This window comes from Oncorhynchus mykiss, chromosome 14 (genome assembly GCF_013265735.2).
Source record: "Oncorhynchus mykiss isolate Arlee chromosome 14, USDA_OmykA_1.1, whole genome shotgun sequence".
NCBI classification, from domain to species: domain Eukaryota; kingdom Metazoa; phylum Chordata; class Actinopteri; order Salmoniformes; family Salmonidae; genus Oncorhynchus; species Oncorhynchus mykiss.
In genome coordinates this window covers 13,722,868-13,738,396 of record NC_048578.1, presented here as the reverse complement: position 1 = coordinate 13,738,396, position 15,529 = coordinate 13,722,868, and the positions used below count along the sequence as shown (strand labels likewise).

At 41.7% G+C, this 15,529-nt stretch overlaps 1 protein-coding gene across 2 annotated transcripts; it reads right to left on the bottom strand.

Annotated features, from left to right (window-relative positions):
- Positions 1-190: 190 nt before the first annotated feature.
- On the bottom strand, positions 191-11,022 carry LOC110488857 (insulin-like growth factor-binding protein 7). Of its 2 annotated transcripts, none has more exons than XM_036943018.1 (5): positions 10,526-11,022; positions 6,873-6,982; positions 3,886-3,993; positions 2,684-2,810; positions 191-1,850 (listed from the first exon to the last, which is right to left on the bottom strand). In XM_036943018.1, the coding sequence occupies exons 1-5, from the start codon at positions 10,986-10,988 to the stop codon at positions 1,828-1,830; spliced, it is 831 nt and encodes a 276-aa protein (XP_036798913.1). In that variant the 5' UTR covers positions 10,989-11,022; the 3' UTR covers positions 191-1,827. The 2 variants fall into 2 exon arrangements, with proteins under 2 accessions (XP_036798913.1, XP_021416962.1); XM_021561287.2 differs by having other exon boundaries at positions 6,855-6,982; positions 10,526-11,020.
- Positions 11,023-15,529: the final 4,507 nt, after the last annotated feature.

The following is a 15,529-nucleotide window of genomic DNA, read 5'->3' as shown; positions in this document are numbered from 1 at the left end:
TGAGCTAGCTAGCTTTATGTGGATTTGAAAAACTGAGGTATATACTGTGTGTGTGTGTGTGTGTATATATATATATATATATATATATATATATATATATATATATATATATATATATATATATATTTATTTCATAGTGTTACACTTCTGTGCAGACGTCTTGATCATATAACATCGAAATAGCCACAACTTGTAGTCCATTTTGTATTTATTAGTAATGTGTCAGCAAGTGTCCCATGGTAGTAACATCAGTGTTAGTAAACCATACACCAAAGTGAATACATCAAATACATCCTTAAGCTGAAAAACTAGCAACATTTTGGTAAAAGCAATGTCCACTGGCCCCTTCATTGGAGTCGCAGACTATTAGCAATAGCACCGAAAGTGGATCTCTGCATTCCAACATAAATCCTAATTTTCTTCTACGCCATTTCAAACTTGTCGTTTCCTCAAAATACCCTACAGTACATCCCCAGACATCCGCCGCTGTGTGGTTTGTTAGCTCAACCCGTGGTATATGAGCCCTGGGGTTATATGAATGCTAGAGAAAGCCTTGTGTCTGGTTAAGCCTGCCTGTCATTCCAGATCGCTCACTCCACACAATGGCTTTTGCAAAGGCATGGCTTTATGGCTTATCAAGTACCATGTCAAGGGAAAGAATGATTTGTGTACTTTTCAGGAGGTCAAAGAAAAATAGTGTACATTATCAATAAAAAGTGGAATCTCGAATGTAATGATTTATTCATATTCATTCGTTTTTCAAGTTGTGATTTTAGTTATTTTTAGCCTGCATGTCAGTATATTTCTGCCTTGGCCAACCATGATTGCCTTGAAATGTAATATTTTTGAGGTACCCAGGGTAAAATTCTTTAGAGTAAATAAATTCACAAAAACATAGAAAACTACATCAAAGGAAGAGATGGTGGAAGAGTAAGGCAGATGTGAAATACTGCTGAGTTTGGTTGAGCATGCATGTGTGTGCGCACATACAGGAAACTGCCAAAATAAAGGAAACACCAACATAAAGTGTTTTAGTAGTGTAGGGCCACCACGAGCCAGAACAGCTTCAATGCACCTTGGCATCGATTCTACAAGTGTCTGGAACTCTATTGGAGTGATGCAACACCATTCTTCCATGAGAAATTCCATAATTTGGTGTTTTGCTGATGGTGGTGGAAAATGCTGTCTCAGGCGCCACTCCAGAATCCCCCCGTGTTCAATTGGGTTGAAATCTGGTGACTGAGACAGCCATGCATATGGTTTTCAGGCTCATCAAACCATTGTGACCACTCTTGCCCTGTGGATGCAGGCATTGTCATCCTATAGTCATGGTAGCCAAAATAATGGAATGCCCAGCATTTTTATACATGACCCTAAGCATGATGGGATGTAATATTTGCTTAATTAAGCCAGGAATAATACCTGCTTACAATATACTTTGTATACCTCATTTACTCTAGTGTTTAAATTATTTTGGCAGTAACTTGCACATTTTAACGAATGACTTGTGTGTGATGCCACTGACAAGAAAAATGTGTGTGAGGCCTCGATGTGTCTTGTGGATGTCCATGATGGTAACTTTCAATGTTGTGAGATGCAGCGTTGATGCTTGTGCATACACAGTATACTGAGTATCACAATGAAAACTATGAATTGTTACCAAATAACAAATCAAGTATAAATACGATTGATGCCCTATTTCTCAGTCAGTGTACAGGTCTACTTGTGTCAGCGGTGGGATAGTTGGGGATGGGGGGGCTTGGGGCTGCTCCCTCCTCTCGTGATCCTGTAGGAGCCGCCACTGAGTCCCTACTGTGCTGAGATGCCTTACAGCTCATCATCCTTGGTCACTGGAAGAGACACAGACAAGTTCATTTATCAAAGAGGTAAGTGAATGTCTAGGGTCTGGGTCCTTAACTGGTCCTGTTTATAATAAATAATAATACTTAATTTAATTGTTAAAAGCGCTTTCTCAGACCCAAGGTGCAAAAAAACAAACATACAAATGATGACTAAAGTTGGGGAAGACCTGAATACTTGGATTGGTTTTCATCAGATTGTGTCACCTATCTAGCCCTGCTTCCTTTTTAGATCACTGGAAATGAAGGAGAAGTGCTTAGATAGGATCTTGCACGATGGAGAGTGTGCCTTGGAAAGGGTTTGTTGTTTTTAATAGTATCCATCATCACAGACCACCAGGGATGGGAGATCACCTAAAGGTAGAGCTAACCTTGTTATTGTGATGGGTTTTTCACTCAAACATCCAGGTTCTTTCCCATGGAGCAAAGCTTTAAAGGCAGGTCAAATTGCATGTGTCAACCCCAGTGACACGTGCTGCCTTGTCGAGGCAACCATCTAGCCCTGTCGAGAGCCAAGTGACGTGGGCCGAGCCAAAAGCAAAGCAGGCACTCCTAAACATGTCAGGACGGGATGGTCACCACGGGCTAGAAGTCACACACACATTGAATGTACGCATACATGCACAGACACACACACACAAAATGTACTCATACAAGGACGCACATGTACAGACACAGCATCATGCAAACCTGAAGAGACAAAATCAATGTATAAAGGGTAGACATGCCCTTTGGTGCCATGTTGTGTGGGTCTAGATTTAACATGAAACAAAGTAGAAATGCGTGTGCAATAGGAGTGCAATAGAACAGGGGTGCTTCAGTACCCTTCTTGACAGGGATGTCATCGATGGACTCCACCACGTGAATGGTGCCCACCGCTGAGGCCTCTCCCTTGGCGTTGACAGCGTGACACTCGTACGAACCCGCCTCTTCCTTGGTGAGCGGCGAGATCTGAAAAGCATGGCGACGGTGGTTATTGAACCTCAATGTGATTTTTAGCAGAACACATGATGTGGTCTGCAGTAAACAAGCAGCTGCAAGGGGACACAAACACAGCCTCAAATTCTCCCTTCCAGCCAAACTCTGCTCATTTCGACAGAGCATGGGCGCCATTTCAAGTGTTCAGGATTGTTTGCAGTTGTATAACTGCTGTCCAGTGCCGGCTTGCACCTGTGTAGATGTTTAGATGTTTACTTCTCACAACTACAAACATCTACAGTGGAAGATGGCAAATTAAGAAAACATGGCAACGAATCATTGTGGAAGATAAATACTCTGAAATGAGATCAAGAAATTGAGAGAATTTGATGTTTGACAGCAGGAGAGCAGAATAGCGAGAGTGAAAAGAGACGGAAGAAGAGATAGATATAGGTCTAACCACTGAACAGGGCCCACCAATGTTTTCTGTTCCTTTACTGAGACATTGAAGAAGGAGTTTAATTTCTATTCAGCTCTCTGTTATGTAGAGGCTCTGAACAGAACAAGTCAATGAGGAGCGTTGATGGACAACTTTGGAATATGCCTCGGGTAATATTTAAGCAATATGACATGAGGGGGTGTGGTATATGGCAAATATACTACGGCTAAGGGCTGTTCTTAAGCATGATGCAACGCGGAGTGCCTGGATACACCGCTTAGCCGTGGTATATCAGCCATATACCACAAACCCCCGAGGTGCCTTATTGATATTATAAACTGATTAGCAACGTAATTTGAACAGTAAAAAAAAAAAATCTCATACCCGTGGTATACCACTGCTTTAAGCCAATCAGCATTCAGGGCTCGAAATACCTGGTTTATAATTATAAATAAATTGCATAAATAATGGAATGTCAGCTATCTAATACATAGTAACTCTTCCACCCTATGCTTTAATTTTCCCTTTATTAACTCTGTGTGTGGTCTTTGAGGTATTTGACTGATTTGTGTCTGTGGGGGAAGATCCACAAGTCAGTATGACAGCAAAAATATTTCAAGTAGTGTGCATATCTGTATGTTTATGTGTGTGTGGGCTGGTTGGACTCACCAGGACCCAGCCGGTGACCTCATGTTTCTCAGGTCCTCCACGGGTCTGAATGGCTAGGTTGTCTCTGTCTCCTGGAAGCAGCTCCATTCTCTGTTTTCCGCTGGTGACCTGGGAAAACCACCGTTAACGTAATAACTTACTAATCAAATCAACTCATTAAAAGCACACAGTGTGCGTGCAGCTGTGAAACATTTGACGCTTCAGCTACTACACTTCGAGGCAACCAACTTAATCAGGTTATAGTAGGTTTCAATAAATTGCCCAATGTTATTTCAAGTCATCTAAAATCACATTCTCTTTGTATGACCTAAGCTCAGACACTGACATCTACAGCTATAAAAACACATGACATAAGCAAAGGCTCATCTGGGAAATCAGTGGGCCACAAGAAAGTCTTGGTATGGAAAGATGGATGTAACTAACACATGTTCTGTTGGATCCAAACCATCCATCTTCAGTTGTATTTTATCGAGCTCACTGACATGTTTTTCCTCTCTCTCCCCTCAAAGAGACGAAGTGTGAGAACCAGCTGGAGGTGAGTTTGGCCTGTTTTGGTGTGTCGAAGACGTTGAAGGTCACTTAATTCCAGAGAGAAATGCCAGGGTGGTTGTGGGTTTGATTCCCACGGGGGGTCAGTATGAAAAGGTATGCACTCTGGATAAGAGCGCACCTGCTAAATTAGTCAAATGTAAATGTTGTAACATATTTTGGCCTTTCTCTCTCCTTCACTCTCTCGCCCCGTCTCTCACTTATCTCACTCATCAGTTCTGTCTCCGTCTCCTACTCTTCCCCCTCAATTTTATCTCCCTCTCTCCCCTTTCCCATTCTTTTCCTCCCTCAATCCCCTCAGATAGGGAGGGAGAGGGGAATTTGAGGCAAGCTGAAAACTGTTCTTCAGGAGGCCCGGACATTACTTTCTCCAGGCTCTAGTCCTCTACAGTAGATAGGACCTAACCCGGGCATATTCATCACCTTCACTCTAACAGCTCAGCGTTCAACACCATAGTCCCGTCCAATCACTAAGCTAAAGACCCTGGGATTAAACACCTCCCTCTGCAACTGGATCCTGGACTTCCTGATGGGCCAACCCCAGGTGGTGAGGGTAGACAACAACATATCTGCCATGCTGACCCTCAACATGGGGGCCCCTCTGGGGATTTTTTTCAACTTCTCACCCATCTACACAGAATGCTCCATAATGACAAAGTGAAAACACGTTTTTAGACATTTTTGCAAATTTATTAAAAATGAAATGCAGAAATATCAAAATTACACACCCCTGAGTCAAAACTTTGTAGAAGCACCTTTGGCAGCGATTACAGCTGTGAGTCTTTCTGGGTAAGTCTCTCAGAGCTTTCCACCCTTGGATTGTACAACATTTGCTCATTTTATTATTTTCTAAATTCTTCAAGCTCTGTCAAATTGGTTATTTATCATTGCTAGACAACCATTTTAAGTTCTTGCCATAGATGTTCTAGTAAATTTAAGTCAAAATTGTAATTCAGAAACATTCACTGTCTTCTTGGGAAGCAAGTATAGATTTGGCTTCTTTTAGGTAATTTCCTGCTGAAAAGTAAATTAATCTACCAGTGAACCAGGTTTTCCTCGAGGGTTTTGCCTGTGCTTAGCTCCATTCTGTTTAATTTTTATCCTTTAAAACTCCCCAGTCCATAACAATTACAAGCATACCCATAACATGATGCTGCCACGACTATGCTTGAAAATATGGAGAGCGGTACTCAGTAATGTGTTGTATTGGATTTGCCCCAAACATAACACTTTGTATTCGGGACAAACATTTAATTGCTTTGCCACATTTTGCAGTATTACTTTAGTGTATTTTTGCAAACAGGATGCATATTTTGGAGATTTGTATTCTGTACAGGCTTCCTCCTTTTCACTCTGTCAATTATGTTAGTATTGTGGAGTAACTACAATGCTGTTGATCCATCCTGAGTTTTCTCCTATCACAGCCATTAAACTCTGTAATTGTTTTATTGTCACCATTGGCCTCATAGTGAAATCCCTGTGGTTTCCTTCCTCTCCGGCAACTGAGCTTTTTTCTATTTAATCCTTTTGATATAATTTTTAAATTGTTCTACTATTTCTCATTTTCTCTCTCTCTGCATTGTTGGGAAGGGCCCGAAATTAAGCATTTCACTGATAGTCTACACCGGTTGTTTATGAAGCATGTGACAAATAAAATGTGATTTGATTTGATTAGGACCATGACAGGCCCACTACCTACTGTAATTAAAACATAATGGGGCCCCTCCACTACAAGAGAAAGAGGAATGTGGTTGCTAAGCTCACCCTTAATTCCTCAAGTTCTGCTATTTAAGGTGTGTGACTGGCTATTTAAAGGAAAACCCCTAACACCAGTTACATAGGCATTGATTGCTAAATAGGTCAGATTTAACAGGTCAAGGCAAATCTCTAATCTATGGGCTCCATTCGAACAAAGCTACATTCTGTTGAGAGTGGGCGTTTGTGTTAATCGAATCAATTAAACCACGCTTACAATGTTTAAATGTATCAATTCAAACCCACACTCTCTCTTTCAGTGCAGGAAGACTTTTTTGTTTACCACCAAAACTTCCAGATTTCCATCATGATTATATCTGTTTTCATATTAACCCCTTATGTCCTGTGCTATTGTTTCAGTGTAAACTATCACGCGCTTCATATCCTCCATGGTCATATCTCTTTCATCCATTGTCCTCAACTATAGAGCCCAAATCAACATTCAGTTGGAGGGGATGTATGAATATCTAGACATAGGAAAATGAATTAACAACCTACCATATGTACAGTTATTTGGACCGTCATACTAAACTATACATGGGAGTGATTCTGATACCCATGTAGAAATGTTTTCTCAAAGCATGGGGCGATTGTCTTTTCTTTTGTACCATAACCTAGAAAAGTGTTGATTCAAATTTCAATTGAACATGTCCTATTGACCTCACCGTTGGACCTTCTGGTACCTTCTTCCAGGTGATCACAGGGGTGGGGATTCCAATGGCCTCGCAGCTCAGGTAGACCTGGGAGCCTGTGACATTGTAGACCTCACCAGGGGCTGTCACAATGACAGGTGCTATAGAGGAGGAGGAGAAGAAGAAAGGAAAAAAAGGTGAGACAATCGAGTGGATTTAATATCTCCTTCACATCAACCTGTAACATGTATTTTTACCTTGGGCGGACTCAGAGAGAGCTCTGGTGTTATCCCCTGGGACAAGCTGGTACAGGATGGAAATGAGTGAGCGTGTTACAAATGAACAGATAGCGGCTCCAGTCCTTTTAGCCGTTCAGAAAATAATTAATGTGAATCTTAAAGTAAGTGGTGAAGCTGATATAACATGGAACACATCAAGGAGTTTGGAGTTCATTCTGTTAGTTAGGAATTTGGTGAAATATTAAGCATACTTTCTCCCTTCGATTTTCTCATGCCAGTAAGAATTAGTTGAACATGACCTCTGTTTGGTTTCTCAATGTGAACCTGGACATTACTGTAATTGCCTTTGAAACATTGGGACAGGCTTTTTGCGGACTTGCACTAATTAAAACTCTATTATTAATTCTGAAAAACAAAACTGGTAATCTATTTAGCTCAAACAGAATGATCTGTCATTTCTATGGGTCAAGAAAATAATTTGTGCAATTACATCACGTCACACTTCTGGCACGTAATACTTTACATGCGATCCACAAGTGTAGACAGAAATGTAGCTTTACTGGAATGTTATTTTAGTTATGATGAATAGGCTTTGAATGACAAGGGTTGCAAAGTAAGGGCTGCTTTAGAACAATGTTATGATGAAACAGCTGACCTATGGAAGATTGACTATGTTGTCTTTTCAATGCTCTATACTCCAACCCAAGGAATGGATATGATAATTAGGATCATAAATAAGCACTGACTCATATACAGTTAAAGTCAGGAGTTTACATACACCTTTACCCAATACATTTAAATTCAGTTTTTCACAATTCCTGAGATTTAATCCTCATAAAAATTCCCTGTCTTTGGTCAGTTAGGATCACCACTTTATTTTAAGAATGTGAAATGTCAGAATAATAGTAGAGAGAATGATTTATTTCAGCTTTTATTCCCAGTGGGTCAGAAGTTTACATACACTCAATTAGTATTTGGTAGCATTGCCTTTTAATAGTTTAACTTGGGTCAAATGTTTCGGGTAGCCTTCCACAAGCTTCCCAAAATAAGTTGGGTGAAGTTTGGCCCATTCCTCCTGACAGAGCTGGTGTAACTGAGTCAGGTTTGTAGGCCTCCTTGCTCGCACATGCTTTTTCAGTTCTGCCCACAAATGTTCTATAGGTTTGAGGTCAGGGCTTCGTGATGGCCACTCCAATACCTTGACTTTGTTGTCCTTAAGCCATTTTGCCACAACTTTGGAAGTATGCATGGGGTCATTGTCCATTTGGAAGACCCATTTGCGACCAAGCTTTAACTTCATGACTGATGTCTTGAGATGTTGCTTCAATATATCCACATAATTCCCCCACCTCATGATGCCATCTATTTTGTGAAGTGCACCAGTCCCTCCTGCAGCAAAAACACCCCCACAACATGATGCTGCCACCCCCATGCTTCATGGTTGGGATGAAGTTCTTCGCCTTGCAAGCCTCCCCCATTTTCCTCCAAACATACCGATGGTCATTATGGCCAAACAGTTCTATTTTTGTTTCATCAGACCAGAGGACGTTTCTCCAAAAAGTACAATCTTTGTCCCCATGTGCAGTTGCAAACCGTAGTCTGGCATTTTTATGGCGATTTTGGAGCACTGGCTTCTTCCTTGCTGAGCGGCCTTTCAGGTTATGTCGATATAGGACTCATTTTACTGTGGATATGGATACTTTTGTACCTGTTTCCCCCAGCATCTTCACATTGCTGTTGTTCTGGGATTGATTTGCACTTTTCGCACCAAAGTACGTTCCTCTCTAGGAGACAGAATGCGTCTCCTTCCTGAGCGGTATGACGGCTGCGTGGTCCCATGGTGTTTATACTTGCGTACTATTGTTTGTACAGATGAACGTGGTACCTCCATGCATTTGGAAATTGCTCCCAAGGATGAACCAGACTTGTTGATTTCTTTTGATTTTCCCATGATGTCAAGCATAGAGGCACTGAGTTTGAAGGTAGGCCTTGAAATACATCCACAGGTACATCCCCAATTGACTCAAATGATGTCAATTATCCTATCAAAAGCTTCTAAAGCCAGGACATAATTTTCTGGAATTTTCCAAGCTGTTTAAAGGCACAGTCAACTTAGTGTATGTAAACTTCTGACCCACTGGAATTGTGATACAGTGAATTATACGTGAAATAATCTGTCTGTAAAGAATTGTTGGAAAATGTACTTGTGTCCTGCACAAAGTAGATGTCCTAACTGACTTTCCAAAACTATAGTTTGTTAACAAGAAATTTGTGGAGTGGTTGAAAAACAAGTTTGAATGACTCCATCCTAAGTGTATGTAAACTTCCAACTTCAACTGTAGCTAGAGGCCCCTGTTGTTTTGAGTTCCGGTGAAATTTACTGTCACCAGTTAAGTAAGGTCAACAAAATCCTCCCCTGAAACCACAGCCCTAGGCCTAGTCAACTAACCCGCAGAAAACAATAACAACTTGGAGTGGAGAGAGGAATGTTGGCCTTGAATTTGAACCTAACGTTACATTCACCTTGACCTGTCTGAGAGCCTAAAGGGTGCAGCTTAAGTGGTGGTCTGACCTCGCCCTGTTGTATATGGGCAAATTAGCAAGAGTGTGGGGTCTTTCGTGTGGCGCGACTTTTTCTGGCAGCTAGCCAGGTTTTCCCCATTCTTTTTCCACGTCCTGAACCTTTTCGTCTGCCTAATCCAGAGCCGCCATGCAGTTATAATGAATCATGTGAAGGTTCAGTGAACTAGACACTGCTGGCTTTGCTTTAAACCAACAGGGCCTGTCTGTGTGTTTGTAGGCGAGACGCTGCTGTTTGATCGACAGTCATCCTCCTTTATAACATTTAAAATCTCAGACATGTCTGTTCAGGGCTATATGTTCTATAGAGAGTGCCACCCCAGAGTGGAGACAACGGCTTTCAGCTTGTTCAGTGGCTGGCATTAGATCTGGTTGTTTTCGAAGGTTTATAGAGATAGAGGATGATGTAAACCTTGTCCACACCCAGTGGACAGTGCCACAGATCGTCCATAGTTCTCAGTTCTTCTATCCTGTAACTAGACAGTAGTCTAATCAAGACCATTTAGAATCAGTTTAATATATGAATTCATCGGATTAATATATTAACATTATTTGCATTGTGTAAATGGTTATTGATTATGCCAGAAAGTGTATAGCAAGCATATCACACTTAAAAATAAACATAATACCTCTTACTGATTGAGGGGAAAGATTAGTCAAGATGAAAGTGACACCAACATGTAACACCAAAATGCCATGTCTAGGCCCCTTGGTGAACTATTGGCTATCAGGTCAGAATGTATTTGATATGGATGAGAATTATTGTAGCGTGATACACCAAATCAAAACAGTTTTTCCAAAATATACAGAGTTCAATGTCCACTAAACTACTACTGCGCTCTATATAATAAGTGGACCGTTATCTGCCGTCCCCCCCATTCTCACCTGTTGAGCATTTTCCTTTATTCAAGATCTTGATTTCAGGCTTCTCCTCGTTCACCGCTTTCAGGCTGGCAACTTTCAAGTCGCAACCAGTTTTATAAGTCACCCCATCGGAGCCACACACTTCGTAGTTGGTTTTGCAGGCGCAAACGCCGATTTTTGTCTTTCTGTCCTTTTCGCTCTTTATGCACTCCAGTCCAGAGGCGCAACGCTTGGCTGTGGCTCCGCGCCCCCCACATGGTTCCCCGGCTCCATACGCGCAAACTGAACAACAACCGCAGGAGTCAAAAATTGTGCCAGACTTGCAGCCCTCCTTTGGTAGAGGATCGCACAGGCTGGGTTCACACGTGCCACAGGTGCGCGGCACACGGTCCGCAGATGCGGACGCAAGTGACAACGATACCGCCACGGCGAAAAGCACCAACATGTTGATGTTGAGTTTATAGTGGTGATTCTGTATTGCCATGGCTGTCTCATACGGTATAAAGCACTGTACAGTTCTTATTAGCGATTTTGTTGAAGCTCAACCCCGCCCCCAAAATCCCCTCCTTTGACTTCCATGTCTCCATAAAAGTTTGTCTAAATCCCCATTTTAAATTGACTTTGCAATGAACCAAAAACACCACAGTTAATACAAAATAATGTTTTATTTTACTGAAGTAACTTCAACCCAATTACTTCAACTTTTTGAACACATCTGATATAATCAACGATTTATGGATGACATAATGAGATTCACATTCAATAAATAAGCATTTTGTGCAATTTACACTGGATGTTCAAAGTACAAATCTACAGTGCCTTGCGAAAGTATTCGGTCCCCTTGAACTTTGCGACCTTTTGCCACATTTCAGGCTTCAAACATAAAGATATAAAACTGTATTTTTTTGTGAAGAATCAACAACAAGTGGGACACAATCATGAAGTGGAACGACATTTATTGGATATTTCAAACTTTTTTAACAAATCAAAAACTGAAAAATTGGGCGTGCAAAATTATTCAGCCCCTTTACTTTCAGTGCAGCAAACTCTCTCCAGAAGTTCAGTGAGGATCTCTGAATGATCCAATGTTGACCTAAATGACTAATGATGATAAATACAATCCACCTGTGTGTAATCAAGTCTCCGTATAAATGCACCTGCACTGTGATAGTCTCAGAGGTCCGTTAAAAGCGCAGAAAGAATCATGAAGAACAAGGAACACACCAGGCAGGTCCGAGATACTGTTGTGAAGAAGTTTAAAGCCGGATTTGGATACAAAAAGATTTCCCAAGCTTTAAACATCCCAAGGAGCACTGTGCAAGCGATAATATTGAAATGGAAGGAGTATCAGACCACTGCAAATCTACCAAGACCTGGCCGTCCCTCTAAACTTTCAGCTCATACAAGGAGAAGACTGATCCGAGATGCAGCCAAGAGGCCCATGATCACTCTGGATGAACTGCAGAGATCTACAGCTGAGGTGGGAGACTCTGTCCATAGGACAACAATCAGTCGTATATTGCACAAATCTGGCCTTTATGGAAGAGTGGCAAGAAGAAAGCCATTTCTTAAAGATATCCATAAAAAGTGTTGTTTAAAGTTTGCCACAAGCCACCTGGGAGACACACCAAACATGTGGAAGAAGGTGCTCTGGTCAGATGAAACCAAAATTGAACTTTTTGGCAACAATGCAAAACGTTATGTTTGGCGTAAAAGCAACACAGCTGAACACACCATCCCCACTGTCAAACATGGTGGTGGCAGCATCATGGTTTGGGCCTGCTTTTCTTCAGCAGGGACAGGGAAGATGGTTAAAATTGATGGGAAGATGGATGGAGCCAAATACAGGACCATTCTGGAAGAAAACCTGATGGAGTCTGCAAAAGACCTGAGACTGGGACGGAGATTTGTCTTCCAACAAGACAATGATCCAAAACATAAAGCAAAATCTACAATGGAATGGTTCAAAAATAAACATATCCAGGTGTTAGAATGGCCAAGTCAAAGTCCAGACCTGAATCCAATCGAGAATCTGTGGAAAGAACTGAAAACTGCTGTTCACAAATGCTCTCCATCCAACCTCACTGAGCTCGAGCTGTTTTGCAAGGAGGAATGGGAAAAAATGTCAGTCTCTCGATGTGCAAAACTGATAGAGACATACCCCAAGCGACTTACAGCTGTAATCGCAGCAAAAGGTGGCGCTACAAAGTATTAACTTAAGGGGGCTGAATAATTTTGCACGCCTAATTTTTCAGTTTTTGATTTGTTAAAAAAGTTTGAAATATCCAATAAATGTCGTTCCACTTCATGATTGTGTCCCACTTGTTGTTGATTCTTCACAAAAAAATACAGTTTTATATCTTTATGTTTGAAGCCTGAAATGTGGCAAAAGGTCGCAAAGTTCAAGGGGGCCGAATACTTTCGCAAGGCACTGTAGCATCCACTGATCATCCATGACTATGGTGGTCATCTTAAATACATTTCTTGCACATCGTTTGCCAGTTGCATTGCCAGTTACATTCCCTAACCACAGCACCAAGTTACCCTGGGTAGAACAGGGAGTGGTTGCCTTTCAAAGTAAGCATGCACATACATGTTACAGTATACACCAGTCACATAGATATCTTGATACTGACTTGGTTTGTTAGATATGGACGTGTTGGATATGTCTGATTTTCTCTGATGGACCATCACCCATTGTGGTACACTCTAGATCTCAGTTCAGTGGTCACCAACCCTTGTCTTTGAGAGATACAGGGTGTACAGTGCAGGCGTTTGTGTCAACCCAGTGCTAACACGTGATTATTCAGCTAATCATTAATACCTTGACTGGCTGAATTGGGGAAGGGGCTTTAGGGTTGATTTAGGATTGAAAGTCTTTTATCCACTATGAGATGGAAAACCGTTTTGACTTGATGTATTTGGAAACGAAGGAGGAAGCAAAATCTCTGTAAGGCGTGTCTGAGTTGGAGCACGTGGAGGGGATGCGGCACAGCCTCCGGAAGCGAGGCGAGCGCAGGAGCAGATTGTGTCCCAGTCCCACCCAACTGGAGGTCAACCAGTACAGAGTTATAGACTAGATAAGAATGAGGAGGCCAAAAGGATAGTGTGTCAATCTTTGGTATTCAGCATAGACAAATAAGCAGGGTTTAATTCCATACATAAAATAAAATTCAACTGGAAGCGAGGTTCATATGGGTAGCCCCTCAGAATCATATCTGAAAAAGCATACGAAACATCACCCTACTAGAATAGATCTAACTAAACCAAAGGTCAGGAATAGCCTCCAATTTTTTCAGTTTACCTTGGAGGATTTCATGGGCCTACTCTCACGTGGACCAGTGTTTTGGGTTTCTCTTTGGCAGATCGGTTTCTTATGTAACGATCATGCTGCTCCAAAGGAAGACAACAAAATTACAAGTCGCATGAATCAGTGTACCTGGGAAAGAGCGAGAGAGGGCTTTCAAAAACAGAGAAGGCTATTCAGGGACAAGCAGGGTTTGTCTGTCGCAACATCTGTCGAACTATAAAAAAATGTACAGCGTGTGTGTGTGTGTGTGTGTGTGTGCGTGTGTGTGCGTGCGTGTGTGGGCATCTTCCATATACGAGAGGCGTCCTGTGCATGGGTCTGTGGACTTGGTGGAATTGTCACTAAAGTCGGGGAGAAGACATCCTCAGTGTGTTTTCAGCTACTACCATTTATGTGGGCTTCTAAATAAAGTGTTCCTCTCATCCATACCTTATGTGATGGATGGATAGGCACAGAGAGGCAACTGGAGTTAGGGAGACAGAGGTGTGGCTGAAGTATTTTGTTTCAGAGCTAGTGGTAGGGTGTTAACAGGGCTGGCTAGGGAAATGTGCTAGCTGTCTGTTAATCCACAGGGGAAAGTGATGTGGCATGTTTAATAGCTTTTGTGATGAAATGTTGTTGAAGGCTAAAATGTTTCTGGTTTGTGGTTGCGTGTGCAGACAAGCATGCAGACTCGCAAGTGCATACATGCAGATATATGGACACGCACGGATGGACTCACAAACAGGCACGAAACACGATAACTTATACGCACGCACGCATGCAAACACACACACACACATAAACTTACTGAGGGCACGGTGGCAGCTATGGGCATCATCACCAGAGAAATCCCTCTGACAAAGTTGGTTACATACTTCTGGAACCTGGATGCTTCTTTCCTCCGCAGAGAAAATACTGGACAACACAGAAACCAGACGTAATAAGGTCAATAAGGTCTCAATGTTCTCATTCCTAGTGGGAAATACATTCTGTGTTTTCATGGGTCAGTGAAGGATGCAGAATGACCAAATTAAAATCCAAAACAGATGTGTCAATCACATACAGTAAATCTGAACCAGGGCGCCAGGTAGCCTAGCGGTTAAGAGCGTTGGGACAGTAACTGAAAGGTCGCTGATTTGAGTCCATGAACTGACTAGTTGAAAAGTCTGTCCTTGAGCAAGGTACTGAACCCTAATTGCTCCTGTAAGTCGCTCTGGATGTGAGCATCTGCTAAAATGTAAATATAAAAATGTTTTAGCAACCCTATTCATATTTCTATCCTTTGCAAACATATCACAGTAGATCATCTTTAACAGTATGTTCTGTTCTAGCCTACGTTTTGTTACACTAAAACATGACACTCCACCCCTGAAATCCATTGTGAGTTTAACACAGCTGAAAGCACAACAAAGCTCTCCTCTAAAATGTTTCCCTATTGTGTGTCTAATGGAGCTGCTGCTCAAGCCAGGGTGTGTTAGACCAGGGCCTCACCTCTGTGGAACAGGTTGATGACGCCCAGGGAGACAAATGGAGTCATACAACGTCAGGTTGAAGAACCATAGAGCGCCACCTACTGTCAGCTCTGTCTGCCACACTGAAATAATGACAGTATTAATCAATTAATATTTTAAATATTCCATAGTCAGAATAAAGCAGTACAAATGTGATTATGTCTCTTGTAGAAGATACAACAGCCTTGATTGTGAATTGATTGATTGATTGATTAAGTAGGT

What these genes read in the sequence shown, in the direction of transcription:
- LOC110488857 (XM_021561287.2), bottom strand. Translation starts at nt 10,988, where the DNA reads ATGGCAATACAGAATCACCACTATAAACTCAACATCAACATGTTGGTG. An exon ending in TAAAGGAAAATGCTCAACAG is followed by an intron (nt 6,983 to 10,525) that starts GTGAGAATGGGG and finishes CCTCCTCTATAG; the next exon opens with CACCTGTCATTGTGACAGCC. An exon ending in AGGTACCAGAAGGTCCAACG is followed by an intron (nt 3,994 to 6,854) that starts GTGAGGTCAATA and finishes TGGTTTTCCCAG; the next exon opens with GTCACCAGCGGAAAACAGAG.